General features: G+C 36.9%; 1 protein-coding gene across 2 annotated transcripts in view; it reads left to right on the forward strand.

The window, feature by feature from the left end:
* The window catches only part of STXBP5L (syntaxin binding protein 5 like), a 195,533-nt gene that overhangs the window by 139,269 nt on the left and 31,853 nt on the right, over positions 1-24,411 (forward strand). The window contains exons 17-20 of one of the 2 annotated variants that reach the window (XM_009639096.2): positions 377-502; positions 4,047-4,198; positions 5,779-5,850; positions 12,746-12,811. In XM_009639096.2, the coding sequence (XP_009637391.1) occupies positions 377-502; positions 4,047-4,198; positions 5,779-5,850; positions 12,746-12,811 (416 nt within the window). The remainder of the gene's footprint in view (positions 1-376; positions 503-4,046; positions 4,199-5,778; positions 5,851-12,745; positions 12,812-24,411) is intronic. The other variant, XM_035894553.1, reaches the window with a different exon arrangement.

The following is a 24,411-nucleotide window of genomic DNA, read 5'->3' on the forward strand; positions in this document are numbered from 1 at the left end:
TTAAGTGTGCATTATATAACATAAGAAAATATTCTGAAAAATGACAATTAAAGCAAAATTATTAAGCAAAAATTATTTTTATTGACCCCCACCTACATCTTCTCCAGAAGTTCTCTTGTAGGGAATGTTGAAGTTTTCAGATTTGTTTCTACAACAGAAATGAAAGTCAAAACCTGGAATTCCACCAAAATACCCGTGTTCTGATTGGAATGCCTAGTCTCAATGTGGCGGGTATACGCACCGTATGCTGCAAGTGCTGGTACTGCTCTGGGCTTATTTAAGGGATTGTGCTTCACTAGTATTTTCTCAAAGGAAGCAGTTGTTATTCATGGCCCAGACTGTTTGTTTGTTCTTATTTTTTACTTCTTCTTCTTAGTGTTAAGACTCGACCTGTGCGAATGCCTCCTGGATACCAAGCAGATCTTGTTATTCAGTTGGTGTGGGTAGATGGGGAGCCTCCACAACAGATTACCAGTCTTGCTGTAAACTCTGCTTATGGACTGTAAGTAACGCAAAATTAAGGTTGCATTGATTTATTGTTTATTGCACTAAACTAAGTGTTTTCCAATTGTACTTTGAAGTTTCCCACAGACAATTAAAGTCAGAGTAAAAATAATCAAAGGGTGCTATAACCCACATTCTTGGGGAAAAATTACTTGAACTCACATTAAGATTGTAATTTGAGATGTTAAACTGCCATTCTTGCCCATATTTTTACTATTCCTATTTAAAAGACTGAATCTTTTCACATCATCCTTTCCATCATTTCAAATAAAATCTAATTACCTTTCAAAACTGTAATTTTTGAAGTTGTTTTGAAAGGATCACAGAGGTGAAATACATTTCATAGAAAATGGCGATGTGATTAAGTGTTAAATGTCATTTATCATGACATCATATTTTAGTTGGAAATAGTCTTCTGAGAACAGCAGATCTAATGTGCTAATCTCTGTTTGTGACTGAACCAGCGAGCTGCAGTTGAAAATTGAATAAGGAACATTCAAATGCTAAATTCTGTATGCAAGTGAGCCTATCTGTGTGTAATTTTTTCCTCAGATTCAATTTATTTGCCAGTTTTTAATGTTTTCTCTCACTGAGAATCACCCGGATACATTAAAATGCTTTTCCCTGTAGCAGGTGTTAATCCAATAAAAACTATAGGCTGCAATGGGTGTTAGGTGTCTGACTCCTGCTGATTCTCAGTAAGTCACTTGACTCTCTTCAGAGATTTTGGAAATGTTATGCAGAGCCTTTACATTCGTGCAAAAATATTGTCATTTGGGGGCTGTTTTGTCAAGTTTTTGACCTGAATTTCCAGTTTCCTACTTATGAAGTCTAGAAGTTTCTTTTGTTTTACCATACCTAGATGCATTTGTCACTTGTGCAAATTGTTGGGTTTTGCCTAATTTGCTCCCCTGCACATCTTGGGCCTCAAGGCAGTGTATGACTTCAGGAGTAATCACACCATTCTCTCACTTGCAAACTACTCTGACAGGTTGCAGATCTCCTAGTACTCACAGTAGTTTCCTAAAAACTGTTTTTTCTTGGTAAAGTAATTTTTTTTTACGTATAAGAAATACTATATCCATGCTTGTATGTGAACTTTGAGAAGTTTAGAAAGATGCAGACTAAGAAGTGATGATCTGTTTTGTGGATTTGCTGACCACAGAGTGAACGATGACTAGCTCTTCTTGTTTTCTAAAATTAATACAGCTTAGGTTAATAATTTTCAAAATGCATTTGGCTATAATTTTTATTGCCTAAAGTATTAACAGATGAGATTGACACTCATCATTTTTATTCCTTTACTTTTCCACCTAGAACACAGGAACTTATGGACACAAGAATTGCTGTCGCACTTTACACTAGTAATCTTTTTTACTTCGATATCCTTTCTCTGACACTGCCTGTTAACATATGTTTTAAATAAAAATACAAGAATGAAAAAAAAATAGCAAAGGAATTTTTTACCCTTCTTTATCAGTCAATTTCTGTCAAGAAACATGAAGACATATAAAACTTTGCGCAGAATGGTCTTCTGGCAAATGCAACAGATAGAGTTCCTTTTTGTCCTAGGGAAACTCTAAAAATTATTTTGTTCTTCTATTAGGCAAAACAGGCTATAGTAATTTCTGAGACAGATATTACTCTACATTCATAAAACATGGAGTTTATTTCTCAGTGGAGCTTATGATCTTTCCACATAAACACAAAATACTGCCAAATAAAAGTGTATTTATACACACTTTAAGCTGGCATGTATTAGTAGCTGCTTTAAGCTACAGATCAGTGAAGAGTCAATGGGGAAAAAAGACTATGTTCATAGTATTTCCAAAGATGCTGTACTAAAGTAGTTGTTAAGTCAAGGGTAGAAAACATGGTGTAGTAAAAACTGGTAGAATTTTAGCCACTGTTGTAGATGGTGCCTTAATTTGCCAGTTTGACAAATAAAAAAACCTCATCTCTGTTCACCCTTTACCTTTTCTATTTGCTATTTGGAACCCTCTTTTTTATAATGGAAGCAGCAGAAGAAAAGGTACAACAGAGGAAAATGTTCTGTCATCTACCCTGCTTCCTCTTTCTCCATCTTCTTACTTCTCTCCCTATTTTTTTACACACACAAATTCATATATCTCCTTTAAGGTATTTTGGAGCTATATTAAGAAAAGTCAGGTGGAGGTGAGTGCACAGCTGGCTTTTACTGTGAATGGAGTGCTTAAATATCTTGCAGGGCTTTGAACTGACCACCTTAGTCACTTTTCATATAAAATGATGGAACTTGATCACAAATTATTCCTAATCTCATTGAGCATGGTTTGGGATTTTGAGTTTCCTTCTGGCTGTACTTGTAAGCCTTCCAGTCTGGAAGTTAAAATTGCAGTCCAATAGAAAAGGAGAGACTTCTGTAGAATAATCTTCAGATTATAATGTTCCTGCTTAAATTAAGTCTCCCACAATGCAGAGCAAGAGCTTGGCATATGGGGCCTGTGGATAGTCATATGCTCTGTGAATTTATTTTGCTATTAAATCTTAAATAGGTTTAATGCTTTAGTGAGATTTTAACTGCTGAGGAGTATGGGTTTCCATATGCTATGGTTAACTTTAGGCTTTCTCCCAGGTCTTACATGTACATTTTTAGTCTCTTTTTGCTTTCTTCCTTTTTCTTAGATAGACATATTGTCTAATTCCCTGCCTCAATCTCCACCCCTTCCAAGTTCAGGAAAAAGCACAAACAGAAAGCATTTGTATGGGAGAAGAGAAGGTGCTGCTGGTCCAGTATAACTTCTTCCCTCATTCTGAAACTGGTGTCAGAAGGGAATCAGCAGTAGCAATAGAGAAGAATTAGGGCAGAATGCTTCTAAAGGGAGTTTCTAGGCAGCAAAAGAACTAAGTTGTTCCATCTCTTTTTCCTTAGGTCAAGACTGCAGCCCAGATCTTAGGCAATCTCACACCAGTTGAGAGATCTTGCCCATGTTTCAAAGCACCATCAAAATGTCAGTTATGGAAGCATTTCAGGGGGGTAGAAACTGATTCAGTGGGAATCTATAATGTAGCCAAGCTGACAGACTTGGAAAGAAATTTTACAAATGTCTTTCAGATTTGGGTATCTCCACAATACAGCTTAATATATTTCATTTATCATTTATATTTCAATTTTTTAAAAATTGTAAATTTATTTATATTTATCTTTTAATTTATATTTGTGGGGTTTATATATGTATAACTACCTTTTAAGATCTATGTCCAGATTTGTAGTCTTAATTTACATCAGTATTACTAGAATTATATTTAGACATTACTGCAATGCATTTGGCATAGAAAGTTAATTAAAGTGGGCAGTCTGCTTTCTGGAATGCCAATTACTGTGTTTCAGGACACAATTTTATGAATTCAGGATTACAAATCTAAAAGAATTATAAAAAGTAAACCTTGAGTAGTTTCTGAAGGAAATGTTTGTGTGGAATTCCTAGTAATAAATAATAATTATTGTTTGCACCACTTGATTACATGTTGCTAATACCTTTGAGGAACATTTCTTTTCTCAGAGTGGCATTTGGAAACTGCAATGGTTTGGCTGTTGTGGACTTTATGCAGAAGACAGTACTGCTGAGCATGGGGACCCTTGACCTATATGGATCAAGTGATCCATACCAGCGTCAACCCCGTTCACCTCGCAAAAGCAAGCAGTTTGCTGCAGGTAGGAAATAAATATGAGCCTGACATGTTCTTTGGATTTTTTGCCTGTGGCTTTTTATAGTGCTTTTGAAATGCATGACTATTTGCCAGCCAATGGAGTTTCTATAACTTGGCAAAGGAAATCTGACATGTTTTAGGTACTGACACTTTCTCAGAAACAAAATGTTTTACAAAGTTTATTCTTTTGGGATGGAGGTCAGCAAGTAATTCCCTTAGCTGAGTCTCTAAAAAAATTGTAAAGAGCAGAGCAGTAAATTGTTTCTCTGGCCGTCACTTGAAGAGTAGTCTGTATGCTATTTTCTTTCTGGTTTCAGTAAGTTCATACCAATAGGTAAGGCTTCAATTTAAACTTAGTCGTATCTTCTGCCAAGTGCTATTTGTTGTTATTTGCATAGGCAGCTCTCGATATAAACTTACTAAATCCAGCTGTACACCATTTTTAAATTTTATGCCCAGAGGATCACATTTGTAAGTCATAGCTATTATTATGCATTGTGTGTTAGAAATATTAGTCCATCAATGCAGCTAATTTTCACATTTTTGGTTATCTAAAAAATTTTCTTGTATGAGAAAAAAAGTCAGAATATTTTCTATGTTTCAAGTTTTTTTGCTCTACATATTCCATAGTAACATACTAGAGTCAGACACAATTATGAAATGTGTTTTACATATCTGTGAAGTTTAAAAATTAGATTTAAAATTCTGTTTGAAAATGTTGAGTTTTAAGTCTAGCCACGAAATTATAGAAGCAGCAGATTATAGTGGGTTTATGACATCAGCATTTTCATTAGCAGACCCTGCACTAAATCATCAAATCCTATTTCTCTGTAGAATCAATGGCAACTTTTTTTTTTAATTTGGAATATGTTTGTACTCCAAACAGAAAGTAAAATTTAGAGAATAAAATGTAAGTCTTCAGGCCTACTTCTGTTCCTGAAAGACCATTTATCTCACTTTCTAGGCATTTAATCATGGCAAGCTTAGCTCTCATCTGTGCCAAGTGTTAAAGATGTAAATTTGGCACAGCTGAGGAGAGACGAGACAAGCAGCTTTAAACTACGTTCAGCTTCTCTGCCTGGTTCAGCTAGCCTCGTGACAGCTCCCAAAGTACTTTGAGTAGCTAGCCACAAGCAACATGCTGCAGAGCCCTGTACAAAAGGGGGAGGATAGCTGCTGTAGAAATAGCTATCTATTATCAGCACTGTACTACATAGGATTTTTATGTGTCAGTGACAGTCTTTACCAGTCCTTTAAGGCAACGTTCCAGCTACGTAGTGTAGCTAGAATGGAGCCCACTGGGAATAAGTGACTGCTAAGAAGGAATATGCGCTTCTAGATTGCTCATGGAAACTATGCATCTAAAAAAGCCTCAGCTGCTTTCTCACCATCCATCCCACATCCTTTACTTTTTTTATTATTTTTGTTGTTATATCTCCTAATTGGAAGGTAAGCATCTGCTGAAATTTCTTCACCTTGGCTGTTCTAGATGCTGGTTATGATACCACTTCCTTTCACTTTAGACTGTTTTTTCTCTCTTTCCTCTGCCTGCTGCTGATGCTGGTGTACTGGCATGTTCCAAAGACAACTTTTGCATGCGTGGCCTGTCTAACTTTTATCCAGATTTAACGAAACGGATCCGTACTTCCTATCAGAGTAAGTTCTATAAAGGTTAGGCAAATAGCTTGATCATGATTGGACTATGCCTGACTTAAACCCATGTGTTTGTGCTTTGTAATGTGTTTTTTTTAAACACATTCAGCATGCATGCAAACTTATTACATTTTGTGATATCAACCATGTTCAATTTTAACAATTATCTTTATTATACAGATACTTCAGATCTGTTTTCTTCTTCCAAAAGAGTCAAAGAAAAAACCTCAGTGACTTATACAGGGCAGATTGGGCCTTAGAAATTATTTTTCAACAATGTTACATTCTTGATGACAGTAACTTTCTTTGGTTTTATATTTATTTCAGTGTACACCTACTTATATGAAGCATTTCTTGTTCTGCAATGGCACTGCCTAGTTGTAGTTATTAATTAATTCTTCCCTATTTTCAGAAGAGCAATGTGGTTTAAAAGAGTGCCGACTGGTTTGGGTGCTCGGAAATTTAAAATTTTAATCTTGGTTTGGTACTTGAGTATTTGGCTTTGGGGAACCATCCCATGTCTCTGATCTTTAATGGGAAATGTAAAGTGGGTATAGAAATACATGCATCAAAGAGAGCTATGAAAATTAATGTTTTTAGTATCTTTAAATTTTGAATTATAGTGATACGCGATTTAAATATTAGTATTCATCACTGCAGAATGCGATGAACAAAGCCATAATTAATTTTGCAAAAATGACTGTTCAACAGATGAGCTGTATGTATCTTAATTAACTGTAGTGCTTATATGTAATTAGGTCTCCAGGATGCCTCTTATTCATCTTTTTAAAGTAGTTTTCACAGAACAACTGAATAGGCTGTTTTACATTAAATACTCAGTATAGGCAAGATAAAGGGGTGGCAGTTGTTTTATCATCTCACATAAATAAAGAGTTGTGTAGCTATTGAAATACATTTGTACACTTGCACAAGAAATTCTATTCTGTCTCTCTAGACTGATTACTCAACAACTGATTAGTATGATTTTATTTCATAATATTTCATAAAAGGTGGCCTGTTCAGCTGAAAGACTAGTCCAGTTACAAATCCAGGAGGCCATAAAAAGGTTTTGTGTATAATGTCTTAAAGTTTATTAGTCTGGTATGGCCAAATTTAAGTCTGCAACAAAGAACCTAAGGGACAGACAGCAGTCAAAGGTTTGGTGGGCTTTCCCCACTAAAAAATTAATAAATTCAAAAACCAAAAATGACCAACATTTTCATTCAAAATTACAAATGCAGACCATGGAGTTTTTCATAGCTGAAAAAGTATTATCTTGTTTCTATCTTCAACCCAACATCATAAAAATCTGCAAAATCTTTTCTGTATACATCATAACTGCAGAGTATGAGCCTGACTCTTGTACAAGATCATTAACAGCTTCATTTCTTTCTTCAAAAATTATTTGGTTGTTGCTTCTGTCATTTGATACTTACACAGAAGTATGTGCTGTATGATCTGAAAGATGCACCAGGCAATAAGATAAAGAAGAGGGCAGGAATGTGTCATAGACTGTAAAATATCTTGCAAACTCATTCTCAAGTTATGCTTTGTTATATATCTTAGATAAGATATGAGTTTTAAGAGGGGTGTTGAGAATGGATTTAGGATTTTGCTTACAAGTTTATCTCTTCTCATAAAGGATGATGATGGGAAAAGAAAAATAAATTATTTTTGGAAATTGTGCAGTTGAAGCTGATATTATTAAGGCAAAAGCAGGAGCATTCATGTGGTAACATAAGCATTAGGTCTGAAGTTTTGAGTGGTACATAAATGAAAATGGAAGTTAATGGGAAGACATGTCAGGAGTTGATTCAGTTAAGTAATGAATCAGGAAGATAGTTTCTTGAGGATCAGTTTGAGAGAATAAGGCTTGCAGGCATTGAAGCCAAAGAAAAGATTATCAGTGAGTGAGATATTTAAACTTTTGTTGGTCATTTTGAAGGCGATTTGCAGGAAGAAACAGTCTAGTTTGGTATCCAGCCTGAATCTGACAGTTAGTGTTGTGTTCCAAGGATGAAACTAATATTACGGATTAGAGTATCAGAGAAGACAGTGGTGCTGTTAGTTGTGTTGAAGTAGCGAAGAGAAGGCTTCAGCACAAAAAAAAAAAGTTCATCGTGGCAATGTTAAGTTCATGTCTGGATACTTGTGAATAGATTTTAGAAAGGCAGGATTACTACTCTAATTTGGGTGGAAGGAATACAAGTTAGAGATGTGTATTTATGAATCATTAGGGTAAAAAAGATATTTATTGCCCTGTTTATAGGTGAGAATCTCCTCAAATACTGGGACAGAGAGTTAAAGGAAGTGTTGATGTTTCAGTCTGGGGTGCCTTGCAACTGACGAGAGAAAGGGAAAAAAATATCAAACAGGGAAAAGAAGCAATATGTTGGAGAAAAGAGGTTTTCCAAAGAAAAGACATACCCTTGACATTGTTGACTATCTAATATGCAAAGCACATTCATGGAATAATTGTTTTTAATTTTAGCCAATAAATCTATAGACAGCTTGATAAGAGTAATGTATGCACGTGTAAGCTAGACTCAAAAGCATCTAGAGTGGACTTAGAGCATTAAGACAGCACATTCTCTGGTTTGGGAGGTGAAAGTGGGAAGGGAGAAGCAAGAAGGGAAGAAATTAGAAGGAGAAACTTAATCAGTTCTAGGCATGCATAATGGGAGAGACTGAAATATAGTTGTCGCATCAGAGGAAGTAATTTGAGAAAAATAAGAGGCTAAGATGAGGGTGAGGGCAGAGCTGGAGGTACCTTTCTGGTGTCAGTGACCCATTCCATTTGCTATAACATCTGCTGGCAGCCACCTTCCTTTGTAGCAAGAATATGTGCCAAGCCAAATAAAATAAACTGTCTCTGCAGTGGTGCAAAACTGTGGTGGTGTTCGTTTGGGTTTGTTTGGTTTGGGCTTGTTTGTTTTTTTTTTAAATTCAATTGAAATCAAGCTGTACATGTTATTACCTAGTGGTAGACCACATACATTCAAATATTAAACCAAGTACAGTTGCTGCATCTAGAGAGATAGTGTTTGCAGCAGAATATAAAAATACCAACTTGCAAAGGAATTTGCATCTCCTACTAGAAATTCATACCATCTGTTGGGTAAAACAAGAAAATAAATAGTCTTTATGAAGCATCCAAAAATTCAGCAAGTTCAAGGGATTTTGATCTATTGGAAAATAGTTTTCAGAATCAAGACTTTTCAGTGAGAACCCCTTGTTCCTCCTTTAGGCCAGTCCCTTGGGAGGATGTGAGTGAAAGTAACCTTGGTCTGACAGGAGGACACAAAAAACTGTGTGTTATGAGTCATTACATATCAGTAATTGACAGTTTAAATCACACCTGACAACACAGTAGAAGCTAATATAGGTTGAGTTTTAAGTCAGCAGCTATATTCTGAACTAATTCTCACTTCCAAAGAATGCATCATATTTAAACATAGATGGTATGTTTAGATATGAAGAAAATATAGTATGCTAGTTCAGTGTGAAGGTGATGGATTAAGATAACGCTGGGCTTACTTATTGGCTTGTGAATATTTATCATAATTTATTTATAATTCATTTATTTATAAGCAAAGATGTGATGGCTTTGGGACCTTTTAAGTAAATGATCAGTCTGAATCATTTAATCATAGAGACAGAAATTTAAAATTTCAAAAAAAATTTTAAGTTAAATTATGAGTTCATAGAAGTTGTTACTCCATACTAGACAGTACATTTTAATAAAGAGGAAATGGGAATCACAGTGAACTTTGAAAAGCATCCATGGGACATGTCTTTAAAAGTGCTTTAATGCCTTATGTGATATATTTACATCTTGCACTATTTTCACATGTTTATAATTTGTTCAAATCAAAGCCAATTTCTCTATAATATCGGTAGGTACATCTTCTCACAGGTGATTGTTTACATTGCCAATCTCAGTTATTTGTATTTAGTTTTGCTCTTATATTCTCCTAGTTCTACCTGGACTCAAAACTTGCTGGCATGGTTGGTTTTTTTTAGGGGGCTTTTTTGGCTAAAAATAGGTAAAATATCTTGGGACACAGATTGGGCCTACAGAACTTCAAAATGAAAAGTGAAAATATTTTTGTAATCTAACTTCAGTAGCTGTTGTAGTCTCTGATTTGCATGGAAATACTTATATGTGATAAATTATTGAAAAGATTTAGCTTGGTTTTCTTAAAAAGGAAATGACAGTATAAAGTAAGTAGTAGCAGAAAGAAGCTTGAGAGCTCCCTTTCTTATTTCAAAGGGAAACAAAAGACAACATTTAATGGAACCAAAGATAACACATAAAAATTGACAAATGTGTGTTTATTCCTTTCAGTGAATTGTGATTGTGCAATTCATTGTCGTATAGCATCGTTGGGATTTAGAATATAGTAAGATTAAGAGAGACTTTGGATACATGGATGGATAATGAGAAGAACTCATTATTGTATTTCTAGGGAAGAAAGATTTATGGCAGGAGAAAATCTTCGAGTGGCAGTGCTTAAGCAAATCTAAGTGTCTGAGATTAAGTCAGTGCTCTTGTGCAGGGCACATGGTACCACTTACACTTAACATGGGGACTTACTGCACAGTCTAGATTTGTAGAGAAATTCACACGGTCACCACTTTTTAAATACCATAACATGAAATGTATCTTTACTGTTGTAAGTTGTAAAACTTGCCAAACATTAAGAGTTTGTGGTAGTCTCACAGTGGCAGCTCTTGGGTTTTCAGAACAGTGGTGCGATTTGGTGCATTTCCTCCTGAAGTCAGTGGCACCATAATTTATATTGAGCTGTAATACTGTTTCTGTGAACTCGCCAAAAAAACCCCAGAAACTCTATTTAGAAGCATTTGACATTGTAGCTATCACCAATAGTAACTCTACAAGATTTAGAAGAATTTCATTAATCACAGCATCGTAACCATAGTGTTAAAATTTTAGTATCTCCCATACTGCATTTGTAAAAGAACCAGTTTAATATTTCTTTTTATTTATCCAAGGCCTCTGATGCTATGCAAATGTGCCAAATTCGCTCCCACTGTTCCTTGCAGACAGTTCTGCAGCAAAAATCAATTATATCCCAAATCGCTAGGTACATACAGAAACCCCAGAGTCAGGTAGAAATAAGGTTTGCTGCAAGAAAGCTATAGACAGAGAGCCTCCCTAAATAGTTGCAGTTCCTGAATTCTGTTGTAATGTTGAAAGTGACTGGACTCACAATTGATTAGAATATAAAATTCTCTCTCAGATTCTAAATTGAATCAAAGAAAGTTTCAAGTATGATTCTCAGAAAAAAAATCTTTGGTTTTCAACATTAGTATCTGGATTGTGATCTTTTGTTGTTTAAAAGTCAGGAGCACATATGTCATTATTACTGACTTAACAGGCCAAATCAAAGCTGCTGTTTTATCGAAGCGCTCTCCTAGCACTCATGCACCTTTGTTAGGGGTAGGAGCTTTTTGTTCTGCTTTTTGGGGCTCTGGATTGTCCCCATTTCTCAGAGCAGTTCAAAATTACATTGTAATAAAAATATCAGTAACTACATTGAGATCCCACTGTTTTTAATACAAAAAGAACAGCACTGGTGACCAAGTGGTAGCAGATTTATTTTTTTTTTTTAAACGAGTGTCTCCTTGAATTTTGAAGATGAGGGTCTCTGAGCTTGAGGGTCCAGAAGCCATATTAATTAAAACGTATCACATTGCAGGAGGCATGGTGCCAGATTAAAGCATACTGAAAGGTCGCGATAGGATGTTTGACTTCCAGGATACAACATATGCAGAGTGTGTGTAAACACGGTATCAGTGCAACAGCAACGCACATCTGAATGTGGGCTAATGTTCACCAGGCTCTACGACCCGCGTGCTGTGAGCCCACATTGCTCGCAGATGGATGTCTGGTGCCAGGCTGCCTGCCAGTCCCAAGTGGCCTATGGCACAAAGTGTCAGAGCTCCCTATAACATCTGTGAACCACTTGATATAGGCTATAGGGTACCTGCAAAAGGGACATGTGAATAGGTACGGCCATGCCCGGTTCACCTGCTCAACAGTTAGCCCCCATGATAAAGGATAGCATGAGCTCAGACTCTCTCTCCCTGGCATGCCAAAAGGCATGTTTAAACTTGTACGTGCAACCTGTGCCAAAGATGGATCTTCGTTTGATCACAGAAACAAGCCCAAGCTTAAGCAGGATAAACTAAGATTACTTGTTGCTGTCTTCCATGGTAGGCTGCTAGAAAGAAGTGCCTCACAAATATTTATAAGCAATATGTGAAGTATCTTGTCCAAAAATTGTGTTCTATTCAGACAGCATTATCATCACCTCTGTGTCCTTTAAAATGAGCTATCTTCTGTGAATTAATATAAAAGTTCCTAATATTGCATAGTAGTGGTGATATTTTCGTACTTGCTTTCTTCTTTCACCGGTACTGTCTCTTCTTTTTTTTTTTTTTTTTTTTTCTTTCTTCTTTTAATCTCTTCTCCCCCTGTTTTAAGGTTTCCTTCCTGCATTCTGCAGCCTTTGAAAGCATAGAGTGATTTCCAGATCAGTTTGACAGGGATGAATGAGTTTGATTCATATCACAGACATTTCAATTTTAAACTATATTTACTTGTTTTTTCTTGTTAGATACAGTCACTCTTTGTCTACCCTGAGGCACTCAGAAAACAAACCTGAGTTAACAAGAGGTGTGATTCTTAAAGCAGACCTAAATTTCTGCAGTGACAGCCTGATAACTGCAGTTATCTGAAATAGATATTTCCCTCGCATTTCACACCATTCCTTTCTCCAAATTGACTTTAAAGTGCAGAATATCATCAACCAAGAAAGTTGAAGCATGCCCTGTTAGATTGTAACTTAACTTTTTAACTCCGTTTTTTCAGGCCTGACTGAACTCAGTGACAGTCCAGTTTCCCTGGAGCTAGAGCGTTGCAAGTCTCCCACTTCAGGTAAAGGTGATTGGCTTCTCTTCCTGCAGTCTGTATAAGCCATTCATGTCATGCATCACTGTGTTTCATTAATCCCTAAGAAGCAAAGTGCATAGTTTACAATTCCAGAGAGAAGAAATTACTGGAGGAGTGCTTATTACCTAGCACAATAAAATCCTAAGTCTGTTTACTTAAAGAAAAATTAAATGTACGTGGTGCCTCTTGAGGTGCAGAGTATGAAAACATTTGAATTAACAACATCATGCAGGTATATTCCTATATCCTCCTATTAGAGGCTTGTTTCTCTGTTTTCTTAAAAGGCTTTCTGACTACTTTTTTTTTTTTTTCAGTAGGGAGTCCTTGTGTGTGTATATATATATATATATAAAATCCATATGAGCACATAGAGAAATTATTTGAAAAACAGCGATATGGAGATGGTATATTTTAACCATTACAACTCACCGGTGCCTAAGTTATGTAATTTACAATGAAAGCATAGCCTCAAATAAAAATCCGTGCTTATCAACCACTTTACCCAGCAGTGGAACCTTGGCCATTTCAAAATTTATAAATGTTTCCCATTTTACCCATAGTCCTTCAGAAGGTGGAGTTCACCTCATTCCCAGAGACCTTTTCTGCAAGTGCCTAGTCTGCACTGACCTCTTTAATGCAAGTTCACTGTCTTAAAGATCATTACGTAGAGCTGTTTTCTAGTAGCTAATTTCTACATGTGATGGAAAATAAGGAGCTGTAGCAGTGATACATTCATTTTGCTTCTGGTATGCATATGGCACTTCTCTTCCTTGTAGTTTGGTAAGTATTGATAGATACTTTTTTTTTTTCCTTAGTTATGGTAATAAATTCCCACAAATATGCTATTCAAATCCTCTGCTATTATTTCACGTATTTTACTTTATTATAACAGGACACATTAACCTTGAATGGAGGCCACTAATTAGTAATTTTAAAAAAGCTGAAACTAATAAAAGTGTTTCCCTGCACTAAAACAAAATAGCTGTTTTGAAATATGTATTTCCTTGTACAACTTCAACCCAAATTCTGTAGACATGGGAATATCTAAGTGAAATAGGCTATATTAATATTTTTATAGTACTAGGAACTCAAACTCTTGAGCTGGGCCTCCGAAACTCATGATATCAGCTTTAAAATAAAACATTTGATAAGTGAGTGTGATTAGACTATTTATTGCATGGCTCACTGGGATTCATCTTTTCAATCTTCTCTCCAGAAACGACCTATAAACTCTCTTTTTCTTTTTACTGAAAACTAAGAGGTCACTGACTCAGTAAACATATGTGCATATGCTTAGTTTTATAATGGTGAGTGACTCATCAATTCAAATAATTTTGCTTTGGCATACCTGCTCTAAAACTGGGCAAAATCCAGTCTAATCATCTAACTGACCTCAAAATTGTGACCTTCAAGAACTTGGGAGCAGAACTACCTTGTGCTTATCATCACAGCCTCACAGCTACATCAGCCTTTGCGCTGGCTAACATTTCTTTCTTGTAGAACACAACTGATTGATCTGCATAGTTATGGATTCATCAGGCAGGATCCTTCTACTTCCAGTCTTGGCTTTGGTCTATTTAAAGTTCATGGTACACAAGCTCCATAATGGAATTGTGCTGTACTCTGTAAAGTCCCATGATACCTGTGTTAGTAAAACCAGTGACCCCATTCCTCTGCTGAAGATAGGCCAAGACTTCATCCTTCAGAAATTTAGCGGAAACAGAAAGATCATTTGGCTGCTGAGTCAAGTGATTCAAGTTGCTGCCCAACAAAGGTCCTATTGGGTACGACTACATCACCAGCTGATGAGGTTGCAAAGACAGAAGGAATGGAGTTTGGTTCATTATGGTTGCCAGACCACATCAGCATCAGTTCTTCACCTGGCAGTGAGTATGCACAATGCATACACAAAGTGCAAACTGCTGAGCAACTTCACCCTCACTTCCATCAGAAGGGGAATGATTTGATGAACAGCTTTGATGTGCTCACATGCATACTTTGAGACTCCAAGACAATACCTGGGAAGAAACCCTCCAGCACACTAATTGCCAATGTAGATGCAAACAGTTTTACATCTAAGAGAGCCATTAGTAACTTGGTCAGATTTCAGTTCCATCCAGGCCCATAAGAACAGTGTTGATAAAGGCTTCTTGGAGAATTTGAAAAATCTTCTGCCTTCTCATCTCCTGGTCTGATTCTGAACACTGTTTAGCCTGCCTGAACCATCTCTGTTACCCTGGAAAATGTATTTCGCCTGTAACATTCTACTGCCTGTCAGTGATTTAACCTCTGACTAAATTTCTGCAGAGCCAGCTTAGGTCAACTCAATAATTCAGCTTTGCTGTTTCTCTTCTCCCCTGCCCCAAATCAGAATTAGGCATTAGGCATTGATATGAGTGTTGGAGCACTGAGCAAGAGACTCAGTGCTGAATAATACACCTTATTTTACACACAGGGCTGGTTTCTAATTCAATACAAACCCAACTACTTCTACTAAGCAGTATTTTACATGTGTTTCACAAGGCTGTCTTTTCATGTGCTCCTCCTGTACTATTTACTAAAGCATGGCTTTGCAGACAATGTAATTGAAAATTTGGATTCCTGTTCTGAACGCCTTTCAGACTAGCACATGAAATTAAACCATTTGATGAAAATTTTTCTGAAATTTACAGTGCCACATGGGGTGTTCAGCAAGTGAAGAAATACCAACCTTGCAGTTTAAGAATGGTAGGCAGATGAGAGGAATAATCTTCCTTAGCCACTGGTATTTTAATTAAATTAGTATTTAAATATTATACTGATGCATTACTAATACTGTACAGGAAGACAAAAAGTTAATAAAACCATTTGAAAGATTCTGTTTATTTGTGAATATCTGAGTGGCAGTGGTTTCCACTGTAAATAAAATGTATTCCAGACATAGCTATATATATGGAATAACTGGTAAAAAATTTTAGAAAAAAACTTTAAAAATAAAAACCCAAACCACTTACCTATATAAAGCATGCTTCATGAGAACAGTGATGCAGCATGGTTTGCCATATAATGCTATTTGATCGACTGAAAAAAAACCCTCAGATCATATAAAGAACAGTGGAGATGAGGATTTTTCAGTACCATCAGAGTATCTTATTCTTACTCAGGCATGCCTTGTTCTTTCAATGGAGAAATTCAAACTGCATTTTGATTGTTTTTTGTGATTTGGAGGTCAACAGGGCTTTGTACTACATTCACTGTACAATGGCATGTGAGAGCTCAGTACCTCTAAAACAAAATAAAAACCTCTGAGGCCTTGTTAAGTACCCATATGTAAATGGTGCTACATCCAGTGCTGGAGTTAATTACTATATAATGTATTACAGAACAGTACCCATTCTGGTAAAGTTTACCTTTATTTTTATCAGCTCGTTAGGAAAATATATTCAGGGGCTCCTAGGAATATTTTATATCTAATATACAAAATTATGTATGTCCCTTACTGCTTTAGCCTTTAAGGTGCAGCTTCATCTTGAAGCATGTAGTTAAGAATACACTGTGAGCACAAGAAAATGCATCTTTGAGAGGTCATCTAACTTTGTTGTGTAATATGCAATGGACAGTTTAGACTTCTTTCAAAGACCAGCAGGAAAGAATTTCATCGGTCCATATATAGGAGAGTGATTTCTCAAACCTGTGTTCTAAAATGAAAGTGTATTTGTGTTTTTTCTTAAGAAATCACCTTCAATTTGAGGGCTCACATCCAAAATGCTTTTAAGACTTTATTGCTTAGACAAGGTTATGTAAAGATTTCCAAAATTGATTCCCATGAGCTTTAGAACGGGTCCTTAATGGCAAGATTGTGAGTTTTTATGCGTTCTATGATTTCCAAGTGCTGCTATCCTGATTCATTCCACTAGTTAAATCTGCTGGGATTAGGCCCATGCCATGCCAAGCTCCACTTTCCTACATGAAATGTTTTTAAATAGCTTTGTTTCAAGAAGAAAATTATTAAATTTCTAAGAGTTAGTTGCTCTTTTTTAACTCATGGGTAAATGCAGAGTAGCTGAAGAGCTTTAACTCTGTTTAAAAATTATATTCTCATGGAAAACAAGCAAGAAAGTAAATATTTCAAAACATTTTGTGTGCATGGAAAATGTAGAATGCAATTTATTTTGAAACTTCATTATTGATAACACTGCCAGCATAACCATTTCTACTTATTTATATTACTTTACTAGGTAGAAGGCAAATTAATCATTAAAGAGGGGTTAGCTCCTGCACTGTAAGTACAAGGTGCATTTTATCACTTTTTCCAGTATGTGCGGGGGTTTCTGATCAGGTGAATGCTTGCTTAAGACCTTGAGAAGGGATGTGTGTGTAGGGGATTAGCAAGGAACGGGGAGCAGTATGAGCTGGCAGAGGGGTTGAAATGGGGACCTGGGTTTGGGCTGTGGTGTTTGGCTCAGGGCGAGCAGCAAGGGTAGCCCCCACACAGCCCATGGTGCGTGGCTCAGGGTGCAAGGGGGCCTGAGCTCACCAACAGGGGCCAGCAGCTCCTGTGGACCGAGGAGACAGGAGCTAAGCAAGGGAGCAGGGTCAAGCACAGCCTGGTGATCGCCAGGCAGGTCCAGGGACAGGGGAGGATGTCTGTCCGCGAGTCCAGGTCTGCATCAGCAGGGCCATGGCCAGGCACAGGAGTGGCAGCAATGCGGCAGGAGCTGCAGCTCAGGGCACAGTGAGAGTTAGGTTCAGCCTGAGAGCAGCTTCCATGGGAAAGTGACCCCCAGTAGCCAAACCCCCAGGACCTTATTGTGTACCTTGTCCAACTGGGTAGCTAAATACTAGACTCTTTAGCAGCGGGGAACTGGGACTGATATTCCAAAGTGTTATACAGGCAGAAGCTCCCTAATAGGAAAAGAGCTGTATGAAGTCATCTTCATTTTCAATAATATTAAATTCTCTGACTACAGTCATGCTGTAATAGCTGAGGGTAACGCACCACCAAATGTCACAGCTGTGAGCGTACATTTGTTTGTTGGTTATGCCTCGGTGTTTTCATTGAAAGACTGATAGAAACCATATGGCTACCAGATAAGACACTGTCAGGTCAGGAGACCTGGGTGCTCAGCTTAGCTAGCTGCCAGGCTGTACCTATTAACTCTGTCTGTGCCTCTTTCTCATCCCACAGTGGGGTAACTTGACTGTTTACGCATCACGCTCTTTTGAGCAGGGGCTGTCTTGCCTTGCACTGTGGCATCACAATTTCTGCTGGATGTCTCCAGTGTGAATGCAAACAAATAATGGTAACAAACAACTCTGCTAGCTTCTTGAACCTTTATACTCTTACTTCATTCTTAAATTAAACTGGGTTTCAAAAGATCTTTCTCAGCAATATAGGTTTACATGCATAATCCTCCTTTATAATAAGTGTAGAGCTAGTGAAATATACATGATTTAGGTACTAAACATAGGCTACATAATAATATACACATTCTGATCAGTTTAACAGTAAAAAGTTAGTTTTACCCAAAAAAAAGTAATATGCACAGCTTTAATCATAGTAAAGCATGAAAGCAACCAGCTCCTCCTTTTGTTTTTACCCTCAGAGATGTGGTCTATAGACCATGGTCCATGCTGTGTCCTAGTACAATCATGTCCTACACCAAAAATTTCCAAATTTGTTGGTGGAGATGGTCGTAGGAGTAACTCCTGGCTTCCTCAACTGCAATTCCTTCATTTCCTCATGCTGTGTGCCGCCTTTGTCCCTTAGCCTCCTACTCACCATGTCCTCTACTCTATCCCTGTACCTACAAACCAGCTAATCAACTGTATACTCCTCTTCTTTCCGACCCTCAGTCCCTTCAGCATCCTGAGACCATTAGATTGCAGCTTTCAGTATAGTATGCCTGTTTTGTCTGTGCGCAGCTGTGGCAGCTCCCAAATCAAGCCTGTTCAGAGTTCTTCAGAGGAATCAGAAAGTGCATACTTTGCATGTGATGTATAAGCCTGCACACAAATAGTTGGGAGCTATTTCTGCAGCCTTGCAGTTCAGAAACATATACCACAATTTGGGAACAGCTGTGGCATATAACGCAAGACATGTAATTCCTGTTATATAGAAACACCTGTAACATAGAAATAGAAGAGGTTAAACCACCAATTTGCAAAGCTTAATGCCTCCATGATGACAGCACTAATGAAGCTCCTTGGTGTTAAATGCAGCTTGGTTTTATAGCTCTAAAATATCCTAATCTAGATCCTAGTCTGTTAGTAAAGCATCCTACAGTCTTCCTTAGGAACTGGTGATCCTTTTTCAGAGGACTGGTTGGGCCAGATGTTGTCCTTTCCTTTGAAGGAGATTATATCACAAGCGATGCTTCTTTCTCTTTCTCTATAGCAAAGCACTGATGTTCTGGAGCAGTGTCCTCCATTCACAGTCTGAAAAAGTGTAAGACAGCTGCTCGGGTAAATGGAATGGTTTTAAAAGGCTGTTCTGAAAATCAAGCTGCCCTTTGTGTGAATGCCTAAAATGGATGTAAGAACCTGACACTTGGTATCCAAATTAGAGCATTTTCATGTAGTAGTGTTAATGATGTATATTTTGATGTTGGGTTGATCTGAAGAGATATCTTCGCCTTGTCCCAAGGTATCCAGTTAAAGTGACAGCTAGAAATGGGTTATTGGGAGGGCTATGCTGGTTCTACTGATACCAAAATGTTGCTCAAGGGCCTGAAGGGCTTCCCTACTCTTCCTTGAAGAAATAAAAACATCTAACATAGGTGCCAGCTGCTATTTTCTTCTGCCACGTTGCAGGCTTTGTAGTTTATGACACTACAAAAGAATGCAATTGAATTTCTTTTTTAGGGGCTCTGTGTCTTGAAATGATAAGTGGCTGTTCTGGGCATCCTTCTGACCTAAAAGCTTATTAACAGAAATTACAAAAGACTTGTTCCTTATCTTCACATGTCCCACTGTTATTTACCATGTGGGACTTTCTGTAGAGGTATAATAGTTAGTTGACAAATACTTCATGGTTCACTTCTAGTAATGGACAGTATGGGTAAGGGGTAAAAGCCAGAAAATAATGTGGAAAAAATACTGAATTAATACAAAATGAAAGAACCATATTGGAAATTAGTCTTCTGAATAATTAATAAAAGACTTCTTAAGGCATTCTTCTAATAAATTTAATGCCATTTTGACTGCTACAAGACATGCTTCATTTCAGTTCTCTGGTGTTCATTGTTTAAAAATGTGCTCATGTGTGAGGAAATGAAAACACGTTTGAACAGAAGCAAAATCATAGTTTTGTTGCATAATTGGAACACAACAGATAATTAAATCTTCAGTAAACTGAGTGCAATATTTTGATGTCTAGATAACACCACATTATATCCTGAAGCTGCTGTGTTTCGTTTCTGTGCAATCTGTCTTCCTTTCCGTAACACTACAATGGTGTGTTCTATCTCCATTACCTGTACAATATGCCCTCTCTTTTTCAAATGGTACCTTGAGGTATGATGTCATCAGAACTCATAATGTCATTGCACCTTCTTATTAAATTGATTTCCAGGTGTTTAAATATTTGTGATATGCTGCATAACCAGCATTTGCAATATTTGCCTTAATCTCACATGTGCTTTTTTTTTTAATCATTCCTGTCATCACAAGGTAAGATATTGCAGCACACAGCCAAAGCTGTGTAAAGCACCATTCACTTCTTGAGAGCTGGAGTAATGTTTTTTCTAGTGCTTCTTTGTTCAGTTACATTTATTTTGCTGAATGGTGTACATGAAAATATTTAAACCATAATTCTGCCATTGTATGCTGATTAAAAAAAAGTGCTACAAATTTGCAACATGGTATTAACCAGAAGATGGCATGTTGTTTTCCCTCGCTCCTTTTTCTTTCTTACTTATTAACAACTGCCTTTCTCCTTTTTCTGTTTTTTCAGTTAAAGGATCAAGAAAGTTAAGTCTGCCAACAGATCTTAAGACTGATCTTGGTACGGTAGGCAAAAGCCAACAGCTTTAAACTTCCTTACATTCATTGGCAAAACATTTTACCAGCTGATTCATGAGATAACACAATAACCTTGGAGGCTTTGTCTGAAAAAGCTTTCTAAAAAACACCTATTAACCCATACAGTTCTGTTGGCAGCTCTCAGCATTTTGCTTGTTTAATATTTGTTTATTTCATGTAGACATACTTTGCCAGTCATTACACACTGTGTGTGTAATATTTTATTATGAGAAGGGTCCAGAACTTTTTACACACTTGAGCCATTATAACTGGTTGTCAGTGATGTTTATCTCTGCCTATAACACCCAGTGCATGCACTAGTCTACTTCCTTTATTTAATGTACAAATTCCGTGCCACAACAGTGATAAGATGGTTGATCATCTATATGTTATGGTGTCTTTGAACTCCTGAGAAGTCAGATCAGAAATCAGTCATTTGTGTCTCAGTCCTTTCCTTGAGACTTACCTCAGCCAACTGTTAAGTACACAGTTTGCTGTAACCTTTTTCTCAATTCTTCTTTAATATGTCAGTGGAAATGCATAGTGAGAGCAGAAATTTCACCTCAAAAAACCTAAAATGAAAGTTCAACAACTTACATAAATTAAAAATGTTTAGGGCAGATCATGCCCTCTTAAATATCCACATAAAGAGGATTGCTTCTGGCATTTGGGTTGGAATGTGTGGTTCACACAAAGATTTTTGTAAGTGTCTTTAAATACTCTCAGTCTCAAGGGGTCCTTTCTAGTTTTGCTCTCATGGGAAGATTCTTGTGTAAGATGACTGAAAAAGCTGTGTAGCCATGCCTCATTACTTTTGAGTGTCTTTTTAGAGATAGAAATTAAAGTTGGATCACATCCTTGCATAATGCAGATGAACTTAATTTCTGTCACTAGGAATCATGTGCATGTACTAACCAGTGTAGCACTGTTCCCCAAGGCAAAAGTTAGGGGGATAAATGTGTCTTCCACATTATAAATGACTGAGGAACTTGGAAAATTGCTAATAGCTCCTGATAAAGATTAAGTAAACAAATGTTGAAAAATCATTGGGAAATTCAATTTAGATTGTGCAAATTTCTGTGTACAGAGTGATTTAATTGAAATAAGTCACTCCATCATTAACAGTGATGTTTGAGAAGCTAGGAATGTAGGGATACACAAAAACAAAAATTTGGAGTGGAAAAATAGTAATACTCATAATACTCCAAAAAGGTAAAAGGACTGATGTAGGCAGCTATAGACCTGTAAAATTAACATTTATCACTAAATAAATGGGCAACTATTAAGAGGGAAGGTGAATACTTATGAGTATTAAGTAGCCATAGGGTAGGACCTAAGGCTAAACCGTATTCTACAGATCAGACTTCTTTTTGTTAGTATTATTAAAAACATATAATCTTGAAGGACACATAGCATTTAGATCCTGAATCATAACACAAGAAAAAGATAAATTTGATGTGTAATAGACTGGATTTGTAGGGTTTTAGAAAAGCAAGAAATCAATGTAACTAAAGTGGTGAGGGCTTTACTGTATAATATAAAAAAGTTGCCTATCAGAGAAAAAAACTGCCTTACCGTCAGCTTTCCTGTAATCATGCTGGGAGCTGGACAATATTGTAAGCATTGCCTAGAATATATTAACAAATTGAAGGCAGATTTATGTTTAAAAAAAAAATCCTAAAACCAACAACAACAGAAAAAAACCACAAAACCCCAAGGACTGGTGAGCCAGACAGCTATGTACAAAAGGAAAGCTATAAAAGTTAAACAAATTTTACCTAAGAGCATAGGAGGCATGGTGATCCATCTTAAATGTATGACGCATGCAGGGAAGTTTGAAGATTAATGGAATGCATAATCCTGTCTGTGATTTTAATTTCAGAACAGTCATGTTTCTACCATTCCTCTATTTACCTGCAGTCATTATTTTTTAATAATGTAGAACAAGTTAAGTATAAGCTAAAAGTAAGTCTAAGAAGGTCTGTTTCAACATCTTGTAGAAACTAGTGGAACACTAATTAATTTAATTAATACATTTAATTAATCTCAAAAGCTTCATACGCACCAAAAGGTATTATCAAATTGTCACTTAAGCATTCTGTTTGTTTTTACTGCCATTGAGTACTCTGTACTCATATTACCAAGAAGCCCGGTGGATTGGAAAGGATAAAGCATGTGGAAGCAGTATTCAGTGTATAAGCTGGCAGATACTCATGGCTAATCAACGGCAGAGGAAGGCATAAAAAAAAAAAAAAAAAAAAAAAAAAGAAAAAACTGAAACAAAACAAAAAAACTTGTTTTAATTCTCCTTCATGACTGTCGTAGAAGGGCAGAAGATTCCTGTTAATTATTCTGGCCAGTAAAACCATGCTGAATTATAGATTGCTTAGTTTACGGCAGTCTGGAAAAGGCCTCTCTTTCTCAATGTAAGGAGCTATATGTAAATGAGAATTCCTGGAAAAGGTGAAGAATAATGTCTGCATTTCATCTACTTCTGCTCCAAAATGTCTTGGATACACTAGCAGAGCTCTTAGAGATTATTTATCTGCTGTTTGGCTGTTCCCTGAGATTGTACGCATGGTCTGAATATTCAGGGGATAACAATACTCTCTGGCCCACGCTTCTTTTGAAGATATTCAGGTCACCACTTTCAAATGATAAGATATTGTACATCCATCCCATCAGCTCTGGCTCATAGCTTTTCACAGACTGCTGATACATCACCTACTCTCAGCAACCGACTGCAGCTAATTGGGAAATACATTAGCGTTTGGCAGCTTACAGTTCTGCTCCTTTCTTAGGATCTGGCTCGTGTAACGTCCTTGCTTTCACTTTGCTTTGAATTGTAATAGTAGAGGTTAAGTAGAAGTTAAATCTGTTTCACGTGGAGGTGCTGCCAGTACTGAGAATTGCCTGGGGAGTAGTTTGCTAGCATTTAAGGGAATAATGTGTGATCTGATGACTGAGGGTGTTCTAGTCAGAATTTTCATGACTGAAAGGTACTTTGGGACTCCATTTTGACCCTTGTATGACCAACAATCTACCCTTGCTGAAGAACTTGTCACCTGTGGATGCCATACCTCCACACAGAAACGTGAGAATATGCCATGTGTGGGGATACATTTAAACTTTTTGATAGTTTTAGCTACTGCAGATCATAGTAACCCAATGTTTATTTGAGTTGGCCAGAAGGAAGATGTAGCGCTGCATATACTGTACAGTTTCCCTATTACCCTTCAGAGGCAGCTCTGAATGATAGTGTCTCTACTTTTGAACCTAATACTGTTTCCCAAAGTTTTTTGAAAATATCATCTACATTTCCATGTGCTGTCACAGTGAAATGAATTATGGGGATAATCCTAATCTAATTTAATCAAGTGGAGAATCTGGGATATATCCAGACATACAAATGCTTTTGTATGAGAGTTTTCCAACTTTGCTTCACCAGCCACTTTAAACATCAGCTTGTATTTTTCTTTTAGGAAGTATTTCTGCTCACCGCATTAAAAGCTTTCAAAGTTTCCAGGTGATCACACCGCATTAAAAGCTTTCAAAGTTTCCAGGTGATCACAAGGAGCTAGACA

The sequence above is a fragment of the Egretta garzetta genome, unplaced genomic scaffold (assembly GCF_000687185.1).
Source record: "Egretta garzetta isolate BGI_Z169 unplaced genomic scaffold, ASM68718v1 scaffold85, whole genome shotgun sequence".
Classification (NCBI taxonomy): domain Eukaryota; kingdom Metazoa; phylum Chordata; class Aves; order Pelecaniformes; family Ardeidae; genus Egretta; species Egretta garzetta.